At 36.0% G+C, this 24,800-nt stretch overlaps 3 protein-coding genes across 6 annotated transcripts in view; 2 read left to right on the plus strand and 1 right to left on the minus strand.

The window, feature by feature from the left end:
* Positions 1-2,437, plus strand: part of LOC119188876 — a 28,010-nt gene extending 25,573 nt beyond the window's left edge. For both annotated transcript variants that reach the window (XM_037437003.1, XM_037437002.1), the window contains exon 5: positions 171-2,437. In XM_037437003.1, coding sequence (XP_037292900.1) covers positions 171-2,102 — 1,932 coding nt within the window. In that variant the 3' untranslated portion in view covers positions 2,103-2,437. The remainder of the gene's footprint in view (positions 1-170) is intronic.
* Positions 2,438-9,486: 7,049 nt separating this feature from the next.
* On the plus strand, positions 9,487-11,622 carry LOC115448931. 3 transcript variants are annotated; one of them, XM_030176562.2, is made up of 3 exons: positions 9,488-9,744; positions 10,155-10,481; positions 10,914-11,622. In XM_030176562.2, exons 1-3 carry the CDS (start codon positions 9,727-9,729, stop codon positions 11,517-11,519), a joined length of 951 nt encoding a protein of 316 aa, XP_030032422.2. In that variant the 5' UTR covers positions 9,488-9,726; the 3' UTR covers positions 11,520-11,622. The 3 variants fall into 3 exon arrangements, with proteins under 3 accessions (XP_037292902.1, XP_030032422.2, XP_037292903.1); XM_037437005.1 differs by having other exon boundaries at positions 9,487-9,744; positions 10,155-11,622; XM_037437006.1 differs by lacking the exon at positions 9,488-9,744 and adding an exon at positions 9,817-10,084 and having other exon boundaries at positions 10,155-11,622.
* A 119-nt stretch (positions 11,623-11,741) lies between these two features.
* LOC115448919 (calcium/calmodulin-dependent protein kinase kinase 1) overlaps positions 11,742-24,800 on the minus strand; it is an 89,009-nt gene continuing 75,950 nt past the window's right edge. Inside the window, exons 4-11 of the mRNA XM_037437004.1 lie at positions 24,002-24,055; positions 23,098-23,268; positions 22,622-22,769; positions 19,637-19,827; positions 18,646-18,861; positions 18,059-18,226; positions 17,455-17,609; positions 11,742-17,062 (exon numbers count right to left, since the gene is read on the minus strand). Coding sequence (XP_037292901.1) covers positions 16,921-17,062; positions 17,455-17,609; positions 18,059-18,226; positions 18,646-18,861; positions 19,637-19,827; positions 22,622-22,769; positions 23,098-23,268; positions 24,002-24,055 — 1,245 coding nt within the window. The 3' untranslated portion in view covers positions 11,742-16,920. The remainder of the gene's footprint in view (positions 17,063-17,454; positions 17,610-18,058; positions 18,227-18,645; positions 18,862-19,636; positions 19,828-22,621; positions 22,770-23,097; positions 23,269-24,001; positions 24,056-24,800) is intronic.

Below are 24,800 nucleotides of genomic sequence, written 5' to 3' on the forward strand. Positions count from 1 at the left end.
AACACCGCGCAAACGCAACTTGTAACATGGGCTTTACATCCAAATGGAGACAAAGAACCGTACAAACATTAAACTGATTATTACTAAACTAATTAAAGGATAAAAATGGTGAATATAATGTTACAGATGAAACATGGTAACTTTTAATAAAGTTTACATTTTGTTTTAAGGTCATTTGTTGTCTGGTCCTCGTGGCTGCGGCCACAAGTGTGCCCGTGGTAGACAGCGACGCATGCAAAGCCTGTGAATCTGCCACCAGCTCAATCACCGTGGCAAATAAGGATGTCAATGGAGACATAGGCGTCAGCATATCAGGATCCGCAGTCCGCCCGCCGGATGGATCCGTCCAAGCCAATCGGCCACGACCTACCCTCAATGACGTCATCAACGCACTCCAAAACCTCACTACGAAGAAGCCCGACGAGGCTGGATCTCTCCCAGAAACGACAGTTACCGATGTCCCTGTTACGGTTGGTGGGCCGGTTCAGCCGTCGTTTGATACATCTTATCCAGGGGAACAGAGTGTTCCTGATGTAACAAATAATCCTCTTAACATGGCCAACCAAAGTATAATAATATTGAACCTTAATGACCTCTACGGTCTTCAGTCCGGTGAGTCAAGTTTGGCACAACTGCTTAGCATTCTCAACGGGAAATCAGGATTCCTTTTTGTCACGACAGGAGGACAGGGGAAATTTATTCCATTAAACCAGCTTCATTTGCTCCCAAAAAATTGCGTGCCAAGTTACGTGGTCTTGCTGATGCGCGGGCGGCCGAACCCCTTCCCAGGCTTGCAACTCATCAACGGATTATTCCAGAATGGGAACCAAGGAAACCTTGGTTTCCAGATTCCAAATTTGGTTAACTTTGCTTCACTTCCGGTTTACGTGGTACAGGGTTACTACCCCATCTGGAGTATATTGATGAATTTGGGTATATATCAACCAGATAATGGGAATTATTTACCACACCCTGACCCCACACCTTACCCAGGTCTTATCAGTCCGACACCGTACCCGGGCATTAGTATAGGTAAATATGTACCGCCTGCACCTACACCGCGACCAATCCCACGGCCCACTAACCCGCCTGTGTTCGTGCCTCAACAACCCAATATCGACTGGACTGGTCTGCTGACGATTCCGAATGAAAATAATGATAAAATATTTCCAAATAAAGATAGTCATGATGTATTTGACTCGGAGCTGATTACACTCTTACTGCATGTGCTAAACGAGAAACCTGGATCAGAGACCGAACATATTATTACACAAGAGAAGAGCAACCCAGCAAAATTGTTGCGGATTTTCATCGAACTGCTGTGCCAGAAGAATGGTAACCAACAAGTCTTGATCGGGAATAAAAATGAGAACAATCCAATGCAATTACTGCAAATATTGATAAAACTACTGCGGCAAAAGAACTCGTCTACTACTGTCATTAAACACAATAATGACCACAGTGAAGAGAGATTGATTCAGCTTCTGATGAAACTAATCCGCCAGAAAAACGAAAGCCAGGTTGTGATATCGCAAGGTAACAACAACAACCAAGCAAAACTGACGCAATTATTGATTCAGCTCTTGGGAAATCGAGATCAATTCAACAACGTCTTGATATCTAGTCAAAATAACGGTCAGTCACAAGTGCTCCAGAATTTAATTCAGCTTTTAGTCTCGTCGAATCAAGAAGCTAGTCATATCTTAATATCTGGTAACAACGATGCAAACAGTGCTCAGAGGCTATATAATATTTTGCTGCAGATAATTAGTAGTATTCCAGGCTCGTCTAACTTCGGAAATACCATCTACTTGAACGGCGGGAGCGGCAACTCCGGCATCAGCTCAGAGAGTTTGATGCAGCTAGTCCAAATACTGCTTAGACAGAAGCAGTCCTACCCCACGATCTTCAAAAATCAGGATACCAGCTTTCAATCATTTTTAGGTGGGGGATCTAACAATTTCGGATCTAACTCTAAGATCCTGACGATGCTCCTCGGTTCTGGAGGTGGAAGTACAAATAAGAGTGCTTTATGGAGCTATTTACTCGGCAATTTTGGATGTATGAACAACAATGGATTAACAGTGCTTTGCGCTAAGTAATAGCTATATGTATTTTATGTTAACTTTGCGAAAATTGCCCTGGTTGCACTTCTGCTTAGCCCTCCAGGGATATAGACTTATGTATGTTTTATTACGTTTAAGGATGGAAATAATAAATATAATTGATATTTTCCAGATATTAAAATTTACTGTATTCGACTAATTATGTTTTACCAATTACGGTTTTTTCTACTACATTTCTTATTGAAATGGATAATTTAATATTGTTATATTGAAATGATAGTATTCAAATTGTTCCATAATTATTTACTAATAAAAGGATTTTGTGTATGAAATTTTAAATTTATATATTTATGAAATAAGTTTCATGATATTAATATGACATAAGAAATCATTGTTGTGTAATAAAATAGAAACATGAAGACAACCATATTTAAGTGGGTTTTATTTGTACGCTAAACTATACCGTCAGAAGGCAGCGAAGCGACGTCCAAGGAAACTGTGCCAAGAGTAATTTTCCGTCATTTCTTTACGGAATACTGAATATTTCAGCACTCTCTGCGTTTTAAAATGCACATCTAGTTTATTTTGTGCGGTAAATACATTCGCGTAAACGTCAGTCTTAGTTTAGTAGCATGGTTGAATCTTGAGATGCAAGACTGAGTAGGTTCTGATATGATGTTGGACTGAATTGGTAATCTGATTTTATTAGACAGGTAACCGCATATAAGCATGGCAGTGTAGTTTTTAGTCAATGGAGGCTGTTGCTATTGATAGGTGGCAGTTGCCAGCAAGTATGAAGGCCCAGCAAGTAATAAATAGCTCCGAAAATGACAGTAGTCACTGGCAGGTTGAGCAGCTACTATCATGTGTACGGTTGCTTGGTGAGTCGTACACTATTTGTGTGATAATTGAAATGCTGTAAATACTGATAGAACTTGTATAATCCAAAACCTTGATGATACACTTGATAGTTTGATGATATGACAAGCTAGCGCGCGCGGCACTTGTTGGCTGAATGTTAACTCAGCCCTTGATGGCTAAGTATGAACTTTGCCCGTGATGGCTAAATATGTACCGTGTTGTGACATGAAATTAAGTTACATTTTATTGAAGTAATTGGGACGCACGCGCAGTAAATAAAAACTAACCTGAGAAAATGTACGGTTGCACCGTACAGCGTGTAAAGCAACCAGAGGAAAATACGGAAGTTACTGGTGAGTAGAGGCAACTGTCGGCATGATTTACAAGTGCGTTTCATGTTCACATAATAATTGCAACTACCAATAATATGCGACTAACATACTTTGGGAATGTGGTGTTTGATAAAATGATCACAATTAAAACGCAAAGTAAATTATAAATGCAAATTACTCAGGGATTATGTTTTATAATTCGGACAGCGTTCCGCTTTATACTTGCGCACACAATTAAATGTCCATTGAAATAAATGTATTTCTATCCGTCCAATTAACAGTTGGATGTCATGTCACGAACGGCGGACCATAGGCAATGTTAACTCCTGGCTGGCTCGATTGATGGTTGCGGCATATAGCCTTCGTGGCATGGCTTGGGCTTTGGCCAAAACCCAAAAATATTTAGCGGTAAATACAGTGGTAGTACTTTTTAAGAGTTGCATGAAAGACTAATAAATGTCCAACATATGTAAAAAAAATTGCAAGCGTTTGCAAGAACTCTCCAGTATCCCGTGTAGAGGTCAGATTCCCGGTACATTTGCATGTGCCCGTGGGAAATCAGCTGAAACACACAACCCACATGCGGTTAGACGACACCCTCGCTCTAGGGTTGTCAACTTTTTTGTATTTATTGAAAAATTCGGTTAGTAATATATTTTTATTAAATCGTAGATTAGCATAGTTAAGTTTTAATATTATGGCTTACAGATACGCAGTGTTAGTAAAAATTCCTTAAGCCAATGCCATATCAGACAGGAAAATCACATAGAACTTGCCAATCGTAGTGTCATAGTACCTATTGTATAACACTGATATAATCCAGAGGTATTAGACGATACAAGGCAATAATTACTAAATGGATCAGATAATCTTTCAAACAACATCAGTGCTTGAATACTACTCACCCACCAACTATAATGTGCGTTGTAATTAAAGCCTAACTGGTTATCAATATAATGATAGTTATTAAAAACTAATCATTAAGCTAGTATATATAGTTCAGTATATTGTTAATAATATATAACTACAGACATGGCGCTCAAAGTACAGGTAACGAAATATTTATTACATTCTAACTTAATTCCTAGTATAAATGAATATGATTTTTTTTGTTTGTTCACTATGCGTTCCGAAACTAAGAATCAGAATGTGATGAATCTTCAGTAGGGAGTTTTGGGGACGTTCGCGACGATTCCTGGCCCGAAAAAATTATATAAGCATTTTTTTCATTTTAAATTAATCTTTTTGCCTTAGTGAATAAAAAGCACTAAATAAAATATACATCTATTTTTTTTGAATTTTGTTTATTTATTATACTCTTCATTGTAATTTACGTGGCCTTGCAACGCATGCCAGATAGAGCTAGTTTCTTGTAAATGTGAAAACATTTAGAGACGTTAATATCACTTAATAATTGTTTTTTAAATTTGTTTTTTTATATTGTATATACTTTGACGCACATCAATATCAGGCACATGAAGTAATGAACTTCTTCTGCTGCTGAGCATACGTCTCCCTTAAAGATTTCTAGATGGACCTGAAGCGGCCTTCCACAAGGCATACGACCATTATCCAGTACAGTTGCAGGTGGGCGTCCAACGCTTTGCTTACCTGCACGTGGTCTCCACGAGAACTTTTTCGCCCCTCCCTACACATTATATAACATATACTGTTACTGAATACTGTGTTTACTTTATAATAATTATGGCAACTACTAGTTACAGTATCAACTGACGAGCAATTCTACTCGATGACACATCTGGTTGTTCCTGACTGGATAAGTTCAGAACGCGATATACTAACCAGTAAATATATTTACAGCTTCTCTTCTGTCTTGTCCTGATGGCCGGCATCAGTTGCCATCTGCTGCCACCAGGGCCGTTGGCAGTGCCCGAGGTCGCCCACGAGCTGCTGGCAGAAGCGGGCACAGGTCTCAGAGCACAAGTCCATCTAGCAGAAGATACCGGCCATAGGCTTGTAGACCTTTTCCACGGTGTACCCGTATTGTAAAAGATGTTAAAATAAACATAAAAAAATATGTTTCAGTTTTATGTACTTGTGTATCTAACAATGTTGAACAACGATATTAATAGCGGATCGGGCATAAAATCATAAATGGAACATAATAAATTAGACTCGAATGTCAAATCCTAGAAAACCCTATAAAAAGTATCTTTCACAGAGTATAGATGAGATTAAAATCCCGGTGCCACAAAATGTCCGTGCGACAACCCTGATCGTTACATATTTTTCACATAAATACAGCTAATATGGATATTACATACAGCCATAACTTTTTTGCCGTCAATGTGCCAACACGGAATATGAATATAAGTTTACGGTTTCACCGTCGAAGGGGTGGGTAGAGACGCGAATGGTGCATCTACGGTTCGTACAAAAAGAAAATTTGACTTTTCTTAACATTTTGTACTTTAATGCGTGTATTTCTGACTGAAAGTATGATGTTGCCGATGCGACAAATTCTCTAAGAGTAATAGTAGTGGTAGTAAAATTAAAATAACTTTTTATTAATATTAATTTATTTTGTTCAAAACTTGCACTTTTTTATACATCTACGGCTAAAGTAACTTATTGTAAAGTGTTATATCGAAGTAGAGAAGTATGTTGTTTCATTTAGTAACGTAATTTCAAAATGACCCTGTACATTGTAGTAATAATTAAAGGCCCTTTATTACTGGAGCGATTTGAGCAGTCTTGATACAAGTTAACGGGACTGCCCGGAGTTTACTTCTGCCGTTCTTCTTCGGATAATCATCACTTAGGTAGCTAGTGAAAGGCTGGTAGGTTAGCTAGGTTAGGACCGCAACGCTTTATCCTTCTATTTCCCCCTACTTGCCAGCCCGAGCTGGTTACTTCGGTTTGTACCTTGTTTTTATTATAAATTTTATCCCTAATTTAAAATGTCAATAGTTATATAAGTAATTTGAATAGTTGTTTAGAAATAATAATAATTATTCTTATGCTTTGTTTTGACGTATCATAAGTGTAACTTTGTTCGCCTATGTGATAAATAAAGTATTTTATTTTATTTTACTGCAAACAGCCTTCGTCTCACACTAAGACCTCAGTACAGCAATCGTAACGTAATACAAATGAGCCACATAGCTGGTTTATTATAGATTAGCTTTTGCCCACAGCTCCGCTCGCGTGGCAAAGTAATTTCGTAATAAAAGCCCCGCTTCATATTTTCTCTTTTAAAACCATAACCTTCCTTTTGCCTCGCCGTAGCCGGGTAATTAGCCGAAGGCCGCTCCCGTCCGAGCCCAGCATAGAACGAAAATCCCTCCCGCCATAATAATGGAGGCTACTCAGTATTAGGTAGAATACAGAGGTGATACCCGCTAATATTTCATTCCAAGTACTTGGTCTAAAGCGGCGATAGCCTAGTTGGGTGTGGAACGGACTGCCAAGACGAATGTCCGCAGGTTCAAATCCCAGGGGCACACACCTCTGACTTTTCTAAAATCATGTGTGTATTCTTTGTGAATTTATCATTCGCTTTAACGGTGAAGGAAAACATCGTGAGGAAACCTGCACATCTGAGAAGCTTTCTATAGAAATTTCGAATGTGTGTGAAGTCTACCAATCCGCACTAGGCCAGCGTGGTGGACTAAGGCCTAATCCCTCTCAGTAGTAGAGGAGGCCCGTGCTCAGCAGTGGGCAAGTATATAATACAGGGCTGATATTATTATTTACTTGGTCTAATGATAATTACTTGTAAATGTGTGTAGTAATTAAATAGTTCGTATCATAATGACTATATATAATGGATCTCTAGCGTTACCACCTCACCAGCATAGACCATGGCGACCAATCTACAGGTTTGTATTGTTAATATAATTGATCCATTATGTGATTTTTATAAAAACATTATTGAAAAATGCAACCGCCTTTAAAAACACCTAAAAACTTAAAATATTTAACATAAGAGGTATATTCGGGCTTGCTCGTCGCGTTTATGTGATTATACCCTGACCAGGAAACTAAAAAACGTTTTATTTTTTCGTTTTATAGGAAACATTGGAATAAGAAAATTGTTCCATATTTTACCTATAAGACTAGGCTGTACCTGTAAGGCTATAAGACCTGTTTATTTTTCCAGCTTATTCTACTTTTTCTGTGCGTTGTGAGCGTGCGGAGTCATGTGGTTGATCCCATTTATAGTTGCCTGCCTGGTACAGTAGGAGGGCCTCACAGAGTAGTGCACTCCCTCGGGAACGCCGTGAGCGCCGGTGCCTTCGCGATTGAAGACCTTGGACATTACACGGTGGATGCTTTGCGCCCAAAACCAATATACTACGGTTCAGTTTATTGATTGTTATTATGGTTGTACGTAATTTTATCTTTCTGGAGCATTTGAAAGCATTCATACTCTTATTATAGAATGAGATTATTATGATTTTAAAGGATTAAAGGATTACGGCTATTTATATTAGTAAAATAAAATAAATATATTTTTTTTCTGTTTAAAATGTAATTTTAATAAAAATCATTGTGTACATTCTTATTTCAACGACCATTGTAAAGATTAAAATACAACATACGAATATATGTATTTTTTTAGTATTTAAAAGAATTACCAAAACGCTTGCAAACTTTTAAATTGGACCGGATCAAGTAAATTTATTTAAATCTCACACTGAATGAAGTCTAAGTGTATAAGAGAGAGACAGCAAGATTTTAAAAATAGTTTTATAATCAATATTTTATTTTGATAGTGAATATAGGTTCATATCGCATACATTCTTAAAAGCCACACAGGACTATACCATTTTATTTATTTGGATTCTTTTTATTTCTCATCTCTAAAATATTAGATACATAATAATTGCATTAGTCGTATTAGAGATTTTACTCATAATGTAAGTTTTGTTAAAATTCTTATATGATATAACATCTTTTGATTATAAGTTTCATATCTATCTTGTGCTGTATTCATCTAGTTTTTTACAGGAACAATATCATCAACCACTTCATTCAAGGTTTGCCAACCCTTTTTCAGTACTATGAGTACTATAAATTATTACCTAAGTGTTATTTGAACTACATATACTTTTTTACAGAACTTACCAAAGAAAACAGCGACTAAAGCTGAGTGCACTCACTCCATGAGGCTGCTGAGTGCACTGCGAGTGTAAACCGTAAGCGGGACATTTCACTCGACATATATTCCTTTGCTTTACATTTCTTTTCTTTTTGCGTGTAATGTTCTGAGAAACTAGGTTTAGTAAGAAGTTATTTGATCAAACAAACGGCATAATCTGGTATACTCAGGACATTAGGAGACTTGAGACTGCAGGGTCCATGATTATGTACTTTTCTCAATTTGTAAAACCTATATTTTGACAATTGTGGAGTGCAATAAATTGAAATTGACTTAGGGCCATATTAAAAATCATTCTTATCTTTGAGTAGTATCTCAAGAACACATTAAATAAGCTTAAGTTAGCATTTAAGAGCTTATTCGCAGCTGAGCAGCGTTGTTAATAAACGAAACTGATATAGATGAGTTTGACAGCAACAACTTATATCATGTGAGATGTTGATATCTGTTTATTAAATAGGGACGACTTGAAATGCCGATTTTAAGTGGACAGCATCTCAGCTAATATTCCACTTCGAATTTCTGAGTTGCTTCTATTAGTACGTTCTTAAGGGTCTGTTTTACGATGTCTGAATAAAAGTAAATCTTTGAATATAATACGGGTCGATCAAATGGTAACGAAGTATAGAAATAAAAGTAACTTATCAGCTAACCCAGGATATTGACTATCCGCGTGTCAAGTCCTTCAAATAAGTTTAGCTGTTCCTGCGTTTACTTCTAACAAACTTAAAATAAGGAAAAAACAGATTAGTTGTACTTGATTGTTATTGTTAGTAGTGTTGGTATTTTAGGCATCATGCAGATGTCAACTTTTTGTCAACAAAGTACATAATATATTAAGATAGTATATATGTATACCTACTACTTGAACTCGGATCTTACAACGGTTTTCTCTGAATACTTTCAGACAAGATGCGAGTACATAGGTTCTGGTATGCAATGAAGATTGTATGAAGACACAACATGCTATAATTTTTTTATGAAATAAAGAAAAGAGAAGAAATTAATACCGTTGTAAAATTAACAAGATTGACGAATGAGACCTCGTCTTGGTTAATGCGATTATAATGAATGCTATTAGACGCTAGCCCTAATTTGACCACTAAAACTCAGGGAACACCCCATGATGGCTTGATGATGGAAATTTTAGGAATTCCAGGGCGGTCATTGGACACTATTAGCCTAAGCTAATCTATTCGAACGAGTTACTGTTAAGGAATTTCTAATGGATATAGTAATTAAAAACAGATCAACTCATATTTATCTAAATATGACGTGTTGTGTGGTTTTCTAAAGTAATGTGGTTATTTTTTGGTGATAATACTTCATTTTGTTTCCAAACATGGCGGCGACAGTACGGGTACGTTATATTCACAATTAAATATATTGTTGGGATTGTCATTTCGAGATTTCAAGAACTATTTTGAAAAATTTGGAAAATATTGTGAAAAATATGGGAGATTAGGGATAAATATATTAGTGGTATTACTTTTAATTTGAGTTAAATAGTTCTCTATTAATATTTAAACTAATTGACGGACGAAAAATCTCTCGAGAAAAATATCTTTTATTGTTTGGAGAATTAGAATAACAGTAATTTCACTCAGGCGATAGTATTATCTATGATGGTCAAGAAGAGGTCTTGGAGGGTGCTGGACTATTCTGCGAGGTGGTAATCTTACAGAAGGAATGCCGAGAGTGTCAGTACTTACTTTTAATGTATGTTTCACCTTTAGTTTGTTTACTAATGTTGGATTTGTTGATTTCCAGATGCTCCTCACTCTGCTCTTAGTAGCAAAAGCAAGCTGTGGCTTGCTACCTGTAGATTTATCTGGTATTTCACCAGGAGCACTTCTTCACTTAGGTCTGGATACCCCAAGCGGAGGACTCTTGGGCGGCCTGGGTGAAATCCTATCTTCTGGCGTCGGCACTGTCGGATCTCTAGGACAGGGAGTATTAGGAAAGGTGACTGCTTTAACTCTGCAGCACGAATCTGATCCAAGTGACATAATCAATGTAGAGCCTTGGAAACAGGATTTGTCGTATCCTGCATATTGGTTGGACACCCATAAGAACGGGTTGGATCAAAGTAAACAAGTAAGTTATGCAGATTGGATAAATAATCGCCATAATGCCTATTATCACCAGCTTTCACACCACGAAGGTGATTTAAGTACGTCTTCAGAATATTTACTGCCGAAACCGCATTTAAATGATCAAGTTCCTCAGATTGACAAACCTGCTAATAATGTCTTGGATGGTAGTCATGTATATTTAGACAAAGAATCCAGTTTAGATGGTGATGAACCAAAAATAGTTCCATTTTCAACTGAGAGGCCAGACAAATCTAATGAAGTAGATGACGCTATTCATTTCCCTGAATCAGAAGAAATTATAAAAATAAACTCGGAATCCGATGAAAATGTAAAATCAGAGCCTGCGAGAGATATAATCATAGTGCAAAATCCAAATGTAGGTGTGACGTCACCGTCGCCCGTAAATGGTAATAATCCAATTATTATTTTGCAGCCGGGGAACCAGCCAAGCAATAATGGAATTTATGTTTTGCCAACTACCTCAAATTTGGTTAACCAAGATTTTAATAGAGTGCCTCAAGTACCCACAGTCTATGTAGACAACCAGGGTCGTCGATACTATATTATCCAAACAAATAACAACATAGTTAACGAACCGGTACAACCCATTAAAGTAACGACCCCACCAACTACCCAGGGTAATAATCAAATTTATGTTATAATGAATATCAATGGACAACAAGTGCTGGTTCCAGCTTCTAGATTGCCTAATAATGGGTTACAAATGGATATTAATGTAAAACCAAATCCTGCAACTCCAGGACAAATGTATGTATATGTTCCATCCAATAATGGAGAGAATAATGTGGTTACCAATGCTCCAGTAACAAATCCTGTCGTAAATTATGTCACAACACCTAAATACATAAGTTTTGAGAAGGAGCCAGTCACTGAACAAAATGATACAGAAACATCTGAAGTAACTGAATCTGTTAGTATGGAAGTCCCTAGTGATATAGAAAATACAAAGGAGGAATCTGAAGGGAAAGATACTGATGGAATTGTTGAGTCAATCGGAGATGACGATATACGGAAGTGATCAAATGGTGATGAAGTATGTCCAAATTTCATATTGTATAAATTATTATTTTACAAAAAGATTGTGTTTCATTGATATTAAACTTGTTGAGAAGAGATGTGAATGGTAATTTCTTTTAAAATTATATTTTCAAGTATAAAGTTTTATAATTTAAAATTTGTTTAAAATTTGACATCGTAGACTTAGTAATTAACGTAGGTTCAAATGTATAATGAAACAAAGTTTTAATGAAATTATTTTAATAAATCCTCATAAAATCAACAACGATGAAATCCAGTAAAAAATAACATTAAAATAATTGTGCGATGTCTAATATTAATGATTTTATAAAACAATTGATTGCGAATTGACTACAATTATACAAAACGATGTAACGAACGCAAAAAAACAGTACAATTTATAGTTTCTCTAATACGCTCCCAGACCGTCTAAAAATGCCTTAATCTAAGTAATTCTTCAAAATCTTTAGTAATATTAAAATTTGAAAGTTAATTTTTAAAATTTTCCTTTGTATTTACATTAAAATTTAATTTTAAAAGCATTTATTTACCTAATAACTATCACAACATTCAAAGGCAAACAACTTTTGGACCATTCGCTTGCAAAGGATAATGTGACTTTGCGCCACTGAGGGTTGGTGTGACCCCTCTAAATAGACTTATTGGAATTGGAATAGTAAAAAAAACAAGTAATAATGAAGTTCGATTTTTAAAATCTAATTAAAAAATAATAACAGAATATCTGATGGATCGGTAATCTTACTAGTAAGGTGACAATATTGTACGTAATTAAAAATAAAGCAAAACACACAACGTGACTTTATCACCAAAGGGGAAGGTATAGATTAATCAATGCACCCACTCTTCACCAAGTACGTTCCGACTTCCGTCCCATGATGTGATAGGGTGCGGGCTTCTCACCATTTCGAGCAAAAATTCCAGACTCCGAGCATATAGTGAGCAGACAAACCAAAATATAATTTTGTCCTACCTGGGATTCAAACCTGGCGTCTCAGGAGCAGTGGTCGTACTACACGCACAATATAACAACGCCTCCGACGCAGTTGTGCATATTTTAGCGATAATTTATTTTCAAGATTACAAAAGGTTACATCTGTAAAATGGACAATATCTTGAAATATTACTTTAGAGTGACCACGTAAAAATTCAACAGAAACAAACTTATGACAACTTAAGCTTAGGGAATTTAATTTACAAAATATGACATTTGGGGTATTGGACGACCCTAAACGCACAAATGGTCATTACTTTCAAATTTGTCAGCTGTAATTAGATTTTCTTTTCAAGTCTTTGTAATTTAGTTAATTACCACAAACTATTTTATTGTAATCAAGGAAACGTCTCAAATATGCTATAAGAACCACATTGGTTACATAGCAGTCACTTCAAAGTTCATATTTCCTTTAAAATGTCAATGACAGTGACATTACAATTAAACGTCAAATTACAGCGGACAGTGTGAAACGTCAAACGCAGCGGCAAGCTCGTATATCAAAAATGTAAATAAATCTAATTTGACATTCAAAATTGGTCATTCGCTTAACGTATCAATTATATCCAAATATTTACAGGGTTTAGCTAAAAATATTAAAACGTGGGAGCGCGTTCTTATCTTACAAATTAATGTGCAGTATTTATAATTAAGTAATCTTATTGTATAAAATGCTTTTAAAAAGTATTTTTAGTAGTGACGTCACCAGCCGTGAAAGTTGCATACTTCTCTAAAAATAGATGTCGATTATAGCGTCAAGGGTTTGACGTGGACGTCAAAAAGTCTCTGCGCATCTTTTGTACTACGCGCTATGAAAAATAATATTTGTCAGTAACGTCGCGTTACTGCTCTTACGTCACTGACGCACACGTCTGATGTTAACACTATATTCAGAAATCTATATTTTAAGAATTTAATAAAAATATTAAGTGTTTCTTAAGCCGTTTACAATGGTATGATTATGAAACAAGCATTGAGCAATTTTTTTAATGAATTATAATCATTAAAAAGTTATAACTTTAATGTAATAATTACTAACTATACAATAGATATAGACTTTTAATGAATTAAGTGTTAGATATACATATTGTATCATAATACGTTTTAAAAACTTCGAAAAAAATATTTTGGTATCTTTTTGAAATACATTGCATCACATTATCTATACATTACAAATCAAAATTCCTAGTATTAGCACAAAATGTAATCTTATTACAACGTGACAATTACACCGAGAGTGTAAATATTTTAAAAACAGTTTTCATTTTTACTTTAATGAAATAATTATAATTAAACAAATATAAAATTATTTTTAAAAACATATTTTGGGACCTCAGGCTAATAATTAAAAATAAGGAAATAAGACTAGGTTTCGGACCTAAATAACGTGTTAATTGGCAACTCTAACAAATTACCCTTAGCTTCCAAACTATGATCAACTTTCACCATTTAGCACTTAGTCCTAATCAGATCATCAAATACAAAATGTGCCACCCTATTAAATCCTCAAATTATAAAAACTAAAACCTTAATCAATATAACGAGTGTAATCTTAAAACCTAAAGAAGATGCCAAATATATTAGATGTATATTTACAATGCAAAGGACTAGTTTGATAATTATAAAAATTTTATAGCTGTTAAAGTAAACAACCTTGTAATAGATGTCATTATATTTCTAATAGATTTTCTACTCTATCGTCAAGCGTTACATGTATGACGTCATGACAGTGACGTCGCATCTATGAGAAGTCACTGTACTCTATGAGAAGTCGGATGCCTGACGTCACCAAAGCCCGCGTTACTGTTATCGTGTCAAATACGAGTGTCGCCTAGCTGTCTTATGTACAGATTTATCTGTATTTATACAGCTTTTTAGTCATGTTACAACTATAAATCGACAGCATTGAATGTAGGATTACAAATATTTTCTAATACTGAACGTCGATGGTTCAAAATTTATTCGGTTTCGAACTGTTCCAAAGGCGTTTTGAATAATAGATACCCAAGAAAAATATTCATTGCTCAGGTTGCCCCACTACGTATTAGTAGAGAGATTGGTACTCAGCTATTAAGTTGAGCATGGTTTGCGGGAATGCAACTACTTCGTTGTATGGCAAATCTGTATTTCAGTCTATTGTATCCACATCTTTGCAAATGGTTTTATTCTTGTTGGCAACAAACAAATATGTTTCACATAATCATTATTCATATTTACCGCCTAAACGCACACAACTTCAAAGAGTATGGCTGCCAAAATTAAAAGGCTAAAGGATTTCGAATCTAATTTATTTTACGAAACGAAACAACAATTTTATTTGATTATTTCTAAAAGTGGTTTGGCTTTTATCGTGTCCCAGCAAGCAAGAGAGCAATTTCTGGTAAACAATCTGCGTAGAAAGTTAGATTACAAAACTGTTTCACACAATTGCACGTCGTGCAGTGACATTCAACGAAGCGGGAGATAAAAGTAACAACCGCAGTTGGTGTTTATCGCTTACACGATGTTCTGGATTTTTCTATTTGCGACAATTCTCCGCAATGTCGACTAAACTTTATAGACAATAAACGCATTGAAAGTGTTTCAAGTATTAAATTTAGACTTGATTTTAGAATGTAAGGGATACAGTTCAAATTGCGTTAAACTGTAATTTAATTCATGACTACGACCGAAAAATTGTTATCCATTTTGAAATTGGTGATGTAATATACATTTTTATTTTTTCATCATTGTAATTTGTTGCAAAACCGCAATACCATATCGCTGGCTCCCTATTCCAAAGTACTAAGTTATATTTTTTGCACAAATTGAATTATATATATCACTAACATAGTTATGTCACTAACATATTTAGTAAAATTTTCAAATAGTCCCGTAGATACATGAAGGGACCATGACATATTGCATTTTCTTATTTTTCCAATATAAAAATTAATCTCATTTACCTGACATGTATGTAAAGCTAACATCGGATTTATCTCCGAGAATTCACATTAGTAATAAAAAAACGAAACATGTTTTAAACTTTGCTTAATTTTACGGTTTATAATAATTGAAATAATATATGTATATTCATTGGTAAAAATATATTCTCGGAAACTATTATAAGACTTATTGGACAATGCCTTAAGGGACAAAATATTATGACTATTCCATCGAACACATTTTATAAGTACTATTCTCCTTAGAAATAAAACAAAATAAAAATTAAGTGTTAAAATAATAAGTAAATAAATTGTCTCTTAAGTTTGGTCGTATAGATTATTCATTTACTTAATAATTATAATTTTATAACATGTTACTTATTATAGGATGAATGTATTTTATATTCTAAAATAGTAATTTATAATTTTATAAATCAAAATAAACCTCTCGTAGATTATGACGTGATTGTAAACAATTAAAGAACATTCCTCAAATGTAATAATAATAAATGATCCATTAAACTATTTTCTTTTATAATATGATGTCCACAAAATATGGTTATGATTTAATTTTTTATATTATTATTGAAATGTGTAATATAATTTAACTTTGCAAACAAACTTTTCGTTAAAATTTTACAATTCATTTATTCCTGCATAAAATGTACTTGTGTTTTGGGAAAATATTGTTATTATAACTTACCATTAAAATTTTTCTTATCTTTAAATGTGCAGTAAGTTGAAGTGAAATTGATTTGAAAGTTAATTCGGAAAAAGCTATTTTAAATCGATAACTAGTAGCGATTGAGTTTATTAACTACCGTGCTTAAAAATATTGGAGAGAATTAAGTATTTTAGTTTTTTTTAGAGGATAATGTAATGTACGTATAATGCTTTCGTTCAGACGTCCTTGCATTTCATACATTTTCTGCGCACGAGTTACGGCGGGAATAAGCAAAGTTTTACAAATAATTTATTAAAAAAAAGGTCTTTGGTAGGTTTTTAACTACCAAAATATTTCTTATAAAATTATCTTTTCAATAATGTTGGTGACAAACTCAATTTTTGTGTACCTAAGGTGTTTTGAATTTGTTCAGCTACTTTTGTGGTTGACTGTACATTACAATCTATGAGGAATCTGCGCGCTGTTCCGAAATTTAAGTTAGAAAAATCTTTTAAAGAATACATTGGTTATCAGAGATGACTTTCCAAGTCCTTATACGGTGCAATACTAATTATTGTAGCTGGAGGCGATATTGACAACCTTCTACCATCACTTACCCACAAAAATTCCTGATTAAGGTCTACATACTATAGGAAGGAAAATTGAACAATATTTAAACGGGTACGGCAAAGTGACGATGTGATGCAGTGGAGAGGAGTGCGGACTGAGCAGCGACAGCGAGCCGTGTGCCGCGAGCGTGCTGCGCCCCGCGCGCGCAGCGGCGAGGCGGCGCACGCCACGATCACCGCGCCGACATCGCCGACACCGCCGACACCGCCGACACTGCCGCCGACACCGCAGCCGCCTCCTCCGGCTTCGGCTTCTCCTTCAAGTCCTGTGTCTGCTCTTGCACTGACTCCAGCCCGATGTCGAACGATGCTTGTCTGATAGGCGAATATGTATTTTAAAGGATGAAGGATGCTGAACGACTTTCAACCCTATCGATAATTACAGTACGATAATTCTCTAAATCAAGTTGGAACAATTTGATTTATTTATTTTTTTGTATACTAGTACACTTTTTTTAATACATTCACTTGGACGTAATCGATCGAAACAATTACATTTTTGGATTTTTAATTTAATATTTATTTACTATTATTAATAATTATATTGCAATGTTTAACAATCCAATTTTTTTTAGAATTAATTTGTATTTCTTCATTCTGCTATTTCTTTATAAGGCTCGAAATTGTCAGAAGCCTAAAGTTTACAGAAGGGGTTTAATTAATTGTTATTTTTGTTCAAAGACTAAGCCCTTCAAAACTCGTCATACCTGTCAGTAAGATAGTTGCCAGGTGCAGAGAGTGACCTGCCGGCTCGAGCCAGACCTCCTCGCTTGATACCGGGAGACGTCTTGTCGGCCTCTCCCTTTCCGCTACCAGATTCCCTCCGCGCCGTACTTCCTTCTCTGCTTCGGAGGAACGGGTTCTAAACCAACACAAAGAATGTATAAGATACAATGAAGCGATAGGATCTAGAAAATCTCTTTGAAACCTAGGATTTATTTTCTATCTCGTAGGCCGTAACTTTTTCACAATTATTTCTATTATCTTGCCATTACTGTGGAAATATGAAATTCTGAGTTGGAGTTGGTTTTTATATATCGTAACCATCTAAATCATCACACTTATTTGCCGAGAATTCTCCATAACGATTTCAAAGATATGTGAAATCAACCCGTACTAGACCAGCGTTGTGAACTAAGGCCTCAATCCTTTAAGTAGTAGACGAGGTCCGTGCCCAGTAGTGGGACAGTATACAATAGCTTCTATTCAAATATTTTTAAATATCACTAATGATGATAGAAGACTCATTTCACAGACGACGGTTTCATCAAAAATAACTTTTGTTTACGATAAAACAAAGTCTAAAATTACCTGAAAGCTGTGTTTCTTGAGCATGGTCTTGATGAGTATGAGCGTGGAGAGGTTCGGTATTGAGGTGACGACGCGCGCCATGTCCTCCTCCGTCACCTCCACGAGCCGGCAGTTCTCCTGCTCTGAAGGTAGTGGCTCCTTACCGCCTGCTGTCACCCAGTCGTCGTCCTAGATGAGGAAAGTTTCTTCTTGAGAAATAGCTAGTATTTGAATCGTAAATTTATTTAATTGGTGATGATTTTTTCACATTCTAATCATTACGAGTAAAAAAGTGACGTAACAGTGATTACTTAGGATCAGATAAGCAGGATCTCGATTGAAAAAATATCATCAGTAATTGCTTCTGCTATAATATCCATAATGTGTAAAATGTCACCTGGGTTCTCATACAGTCTGGCAACAATATATATAAAGCGGGCCTTCTTAAATACCAGAGACCTACATATAAGAAGTCTACCACTTTATTGTAGACATCATCACCAATAACACATTTATGTAGATATCAAAATTGCTATAACCGTCCTTAGTGCCCATGGACATTAAAAACTATATCAAACTCGCAGTATAATTAGTATTATTTTTATTACCTTTATCTCCTGCATGGTAGCTCTCTTGCTAGGGTCCTTGTCCAACATCTTGCTGAGCAGATGTTTCAACGCCTTCGAGGGCTGGTGTCTTGCGGGGTACGACAGCGGTTCGTTGACCACCTTCCTCTGCAGGTCTATTGAGGAGCTCGCCACCCACGGCACTCTGCCCGTCACCATCGCGTAAAGCGTGATGCCTAGAGACCAGATGTCTGCTGCCTACAGAAACAATATAATTTGTGTTAATATTTGAAGATTATAATTAGGTGTTAGACTTTTTCCCGTATTAAAGGCACAGTACATACTTTTCTGAAAAATCATTTCTTGTATGTACGTTAAATTAGGATATTATTTGCGTGCCAAATTTCATTAAAATCTGTTGAACTGTGTATTTCGAATAAACCATTAATATTTCCACAAATCTCCGCATTTATAATTTAAAGAATAAAATCAAACTCATCAAAATTCATTTTATCCAAAGTTACATCCGATGATAAGTGCATTTAAAATGTCAGCCAACAAAAGATTGCATCTCTGTACGTAATGTTTCTGCTCTGGTTTTTATGCATTTAACAAATTAGCTACATAAGTTCTTGCAACGTGCGAGTGGCATGTTTCTTCGTTTTATTGAACATTTACTGCACGGCATTTGATGGTAAATAGAGTGGATTCTAGATAAAATATCTATTGCCGAGTATTTCTCGCCAATCGACACAGTTATGCCGGTCTGTTTAAAACCGGATATAAACAGGTTGATCCTGAGACGTAACATACTTACGTGGACAACTATGGCTTAACTTTTTGTACATTCTTCATAACCATTACTTCTCCATTATATTATATTCTTATTTAACAACTAAAATTGCCTTTACTATTGATACCTCGTAAAGATCGCAGGAACTCGCTTGATGCACGTATCTAACAGTGGTCTGATCTTTAGCGAAGGCCAGGTATGTTCAGCAGTGGATTGCCAAAACCTGAAGAATATCCTCACCTCTCCATTATATTTGTCAGCGCCGGCGGAAGCCTCGGGCGCGCGGAAGGCGGGCGTGCCGACGGCGCCCGTGAGTCTGCCCGCGCCCGCCAGCTCCCCGCACGCGCCCAGGTCTGCCACCTGCACCCGCCCATCTCCTAGCAGCAGGTTCGCTGGCTTGATGTCACGGTGGGCTATCCGTTGGTAGTGCACTGGGGAGAATTGGGGCAGTTGGTTTATAAGTTTTTTAAATTTTGTAACTCCATTAAAGAGTCGTCTGTTAAGTGATTTTTTTACTCATAAACAATTACAAAAGAAGCAGAATCTATAGACTATGTCCGCTTTAATGCATTATATTATTCAGGTATATAGAGTAATCTTTTAACAACGTTTGTCATTGCTTCAAATACCTTCCCGAAAATATCTCAGCTCTCCAACTATATCTAAATATTAGAAAGATATTCTACCACAATAGTTAGATTAGTCCAGACTGCACAAATATTTGGGGATCGTACCAATATTTGCATAACTGTAAAGCTTAGTTGCATCGACGCTAGAATCGGACTGATTTAATTTATAAATTAGACAATATTATGCTTCAAAGGAGAGCATATTTCAACAAAACTGATTTAGTAGTGTTTGCGTTCCGAACAACAGAAGTTTTGGAACGAGTGATTTCAGATGTTTAAATAATACGTTTTTTTAACTTTGCCTATATCCTGTGCTGCTTTAGTCACAGTATATATGCATTTATATATACATCTACATCGACTGCCTCGGTGGCGTAGTTGTACTGCATGCGCGGTACGGCAGCGCTCTGAGGTCCTGGGTTCGAATCCCGGGTCGGGCAAAGTGATATTTGGGTTTTTCTGCTCAATATTAGCCCGGAGTCTGGAATTTGTGCCCGATATGGCGATAGGCTCGCCCCCTATCACATCCTGGGACGGAACACACTCGGCGAAAAGTGGGTGCCTTGGTTGCACCTCTGCATACCCCTTCGGGGATAAATGCGTGATGATGTGTGTGTGTATATATACATCTATACAAATTGTAAAACAAAGTCCCCTTTTTTGTCTGTCTGTATGTTATCGATTTTCTAAAACTCAGCTGAACGGATTTTTATAAAATTTGGTATGGAGATAGTTTAAGACCCTGGAAAGGTTATAGGCTACTTTTTTTCCAAGGAAAATATATAGCGGGACTTTTATCCCGTAAAACTCCTTGGCGTGGCCAAAGCCACGAGCAAAAGCAAGTAACTTATACTGGCTTTCAATGGGTCGTATGTTTTCTTTTTAAATAATATTTGACGAGACGAGGAAGCTACTTGCCTAGTAATGATTGTTTAATAGTAATTATTACTACTTTGTTATTTCTAATAGAAGAGAGTAGGCATTAGGCAAATATAATTCTTAATAATCTTGACCTACAAAAATTGATAGAATTCACATAACATGTTAACATTCGCTGTGCTGCAGAGAATTTATATAGAATATTTAAACATGCCAATTAACGACTCCCCGAGCTGCCTTCCCTCGAGCTAATTAAAATTATTCAAACGGTTACATAAATTTGAAAATTTCCTAAAATATTTTCTTTCGTTTATTTATGTAGGATGAATTGAATAGCTTAAATATTAACTTTTAAATGACATCGGATTGATGGGGTGTGAGTTTCTCCATCATTGTCTTTCAAATATGATAGTACTTGTACAACATTGCTTAACGGCAAAAAAAGGCATTGTTATGGTACCTACTGAGGACTATTGAATACGACACACACATCACGCCTTTATCCCTGAAGTGGTAGGCAGAAGTGCAATCAGGGCCGTCCCATATGATAGGGGGCGAGTCTATCGCCATATCGGGCATAAATTCCAGACTCTCTACCACAACTCAATACCAATTAGCCCGACTCAGGGCTTTATATACGACAGCTAACACCTAAATACTTTCTTGCAGTTACCAATTAAAATAGATAAAAGTGCTATCCACACAGATTCATACAAGATACCGTAAAATAAAAACAGCAATGAATAAAACGAACACCAATCTAAAAAAACATTTCAATATCGATATAAATTCTATTTTTCATCGTCCACACGGCATGCATATTCCACCGGCCCGGCCGACCTCTGCACTCTATAAATAAATCCGGATAAGCCGGTCGATCTGTCCAATCCGCGCGTCACGTGTCAATAATGTACCAACTCAGTTACGGAATTAGTTGGAATACTTACTTGTCCGTTGAGGTCTATGAGTTTAGATTTAAATTGGATCTTGTTTAAACACGACGTGACCGCTATTTTTAAGTTAACATCCTACGCTGATGTTACCTTGAAAGGTTGCAGTAAAAATGAGTTACAATACTTATAGATAAAGTACGCAATTAATGACAAGATATTCGTCGTCTCAAACCCGTATTTACAAACGTTAGTTATCTTAGTACGGAGCAATGCTGTGATAAGTATGTTCCTTAATGCTTTCAGCATGACAGCTTACACACTCATTGGCATAGCTTATCTACTTTTTTTTATTGGGCACGAGAAAAAAAAATGTTTCTCTAATGTCAAAGGCTGAAATACGAAAGGGTTGTACCTCACGAGACCTCTTTAAGCGCAAGGATTTATCTACAATGTGAACTGCTCACACTTGCCCCCCTTAAGCTATGTCCATGTTCGCAGTGCGTAGGCTTGGGACCAGAGATTGGCTTATATTGACAAACAACTTTACTTCAGTTGGCTGACAGATAAACAAAGCTGAACAAAGTCAAAGGGAACAATGAAATTGTCGAAACTGTGCGTTTGAGCGTACCGCGCGACTTCATCGTATTGTTTGTGAACACGACTGTCATTCTCTAGTCTATCACAATTGAAACCATCGACGACACAGATTTAACCATTTATGTCTAGAAAGAGACGAATGGTAGTAGTTCTTTCGTCCCTCTAATTATTTCCATTGTTTCTCCACTTCAACTCCTTCTGGAACTAATTGCATATAAAATACTTACGATACTCTACCCCTAGCAGGGCGTCTCTGAAGTATCTCCTGGCGAGCTCCTCGTTGAGCGGGTTGTCGGTTGGGATGTCTATCACAGGTCCGCCTTCCAACAGCTGGAATACCAGGTACAGCTGGTCTTCTGCAGGGTCGTCCAGCACCTGATTAGTTTCCACCAGTTAATATTTGTTAATCACCATCACGAAGAATTATGAAGGGTTCAGTACTAACATGCGCCTAGTGAATTTTTTATTATGTATTTCTTTCTATGCATGAGAATTTACTATTTTTTGAGATATAAAAAATATTTTTATACCATTTCCAAGTTTCACCACAAAAGCAATGGATTTGAGGTTATATTAATATTGTGGTTGATTACAAAGAAAGGTAATCACTTATCAAGTTCTTCCGTTTGCTTGCTAGCATGTGATCACATAAATTGAACCTCCTTTTTTAAGTAGGTTGAAAAAATTGTAAAATTGTGATTACCTCTACTAATTTAACTACATTAGGATGGTCGAGTTTCTTAAGCACTGCTATCTCTCTATATACTCTCTGTAGGGGGTCTGGTGGCGGTCCAGGCCCTGGTCTTCTAGGAGGAGTTCTTCCGAATAGTCCAGCTCTTTTCATCAGCTTGCGTTTTGATAAGATCTTCATTGCCTGTGATCAAATAGTAATAAACACACTCATTTTTAATAACATCTGTTTAATTTTGATACCCTTACCACGAACGTTTAGGTATACGTTAAGTTATGGTTTGGTTTAAGTAATTTTTTGTTTGAAAATTCGGACAGCGCTTCGGTGAGCGTATTTGGAATTAAAACTCAGCAGCATAAACATTGGACGCGTGTAAACTTGGAATAATTGCGTAGCCATAGAACAGTAAACTTAAAATGTACTGATATAGTATCATTCCATTCAGTTTTTTCGCATCGATGCTGTTAGAATTGAATATAAAATAACTTAGTTCTAACTTAAATAACGCGCGTTAAGAAAACAGAAATAATAAAGGAGAACTTACGCTGTTGCTTAGTTTCAATTTAGTCTCTGAACTTTGTAAGTGGGAGATAACATATTTTATTAGGTTTTATTGGGTAGTTAGGTTTATAAGGAGTTTCTGCCCATCAGCATAGTTGGGTCTGTCAAATCTATGCCACTTTTTTAAAAGGCAGTTTGGCATTGACGACTCTCCTGTGAATGATGCTTAATTGGTGATAGCTCGCCAACAGGTAGTTGCCTAGTTGCCATCCTTCTATAAAAACAAAACTGAATCAAACGGCCCCCCGTGACCATGAAGGCTGCAAAGTCTTCGAAACGTCGGAAGAAAAGTAAATTATTAAAACAGCGATAAACTCCGTAAAAGATTTTAATTTTAAATCTGAATTAAACTTACATAATGCGTATCATCTTCTTCGTTGTATGCTAACTTGACTATACCGTATGAACCCTGAAACAACCAAAAAATCGCATTTTGTAAATATTATTCTGGTAGCAACCGGAGATGCTCTCCGTACCCTGGATCTAACTTCCATATTTCTCTATCCACGAGAGGTTTTTAACCGGCACATTGTCCTTGGTAGACCAGTTATTAGTGAATCTCTAGGTTAAAATATCTAAGATAATGTAGATACGTCGTTCAATTATTGTGAAATTATAATGAAAAGTAATTTACCAAAGAAAAATAACACGTTACCTCCATAGTAAGCGAAAATAGAAATCATGATTTCTCAGCAACTTACAATACAAACCTACTGAGGGATATTAGCCCTTTCATACTGAAAGCGTTTCTTGAATAAAACTACTGAAATGCTGTCAAAGCGAGTCCCTATTCAACTATTGGGGACCTCTATATTGAGTTGAGTCACGAAGTGATTGGACGGAGTTTCTGAAACTTGTGACTTTTACTCTGTGTTGAATTTCTTGGTACTAAACATCGTAGTTCGACTTATTAATATTTACAGAGAAAGCAAAGGAATATTAGTCCGTCGAAATATTATTATTATTCGGAATTCTACAATCTTTGGACTTTTGATCTAATCTTAATGCTTACTAAGCCTATATTCTATTATTACTATTATTACTATTATTATTTGTAGTAAAAAATTGAAAGTCCGCGAAGTCGTTTAGATATTTGGATGATTGTAGACTTTCTATTTCTATGAAAGCCATACAAGACGTTTTGTGGATCACAT

This window comes from Manduca sexta, chromosome 9 (assembly GCF_014839805.1).
Source record: "Manduca sexta isolate Smith_Timp_Sample1 chromosome 9, JHU_Msex_v1.0, whole genome shotgun sequence".
Lineage (NCBI taxonomy): Eukaryota > Metazoa > Arthropoda > Insecta > Lepidoptera > Sphingidae > Manduca > Manduca sexta.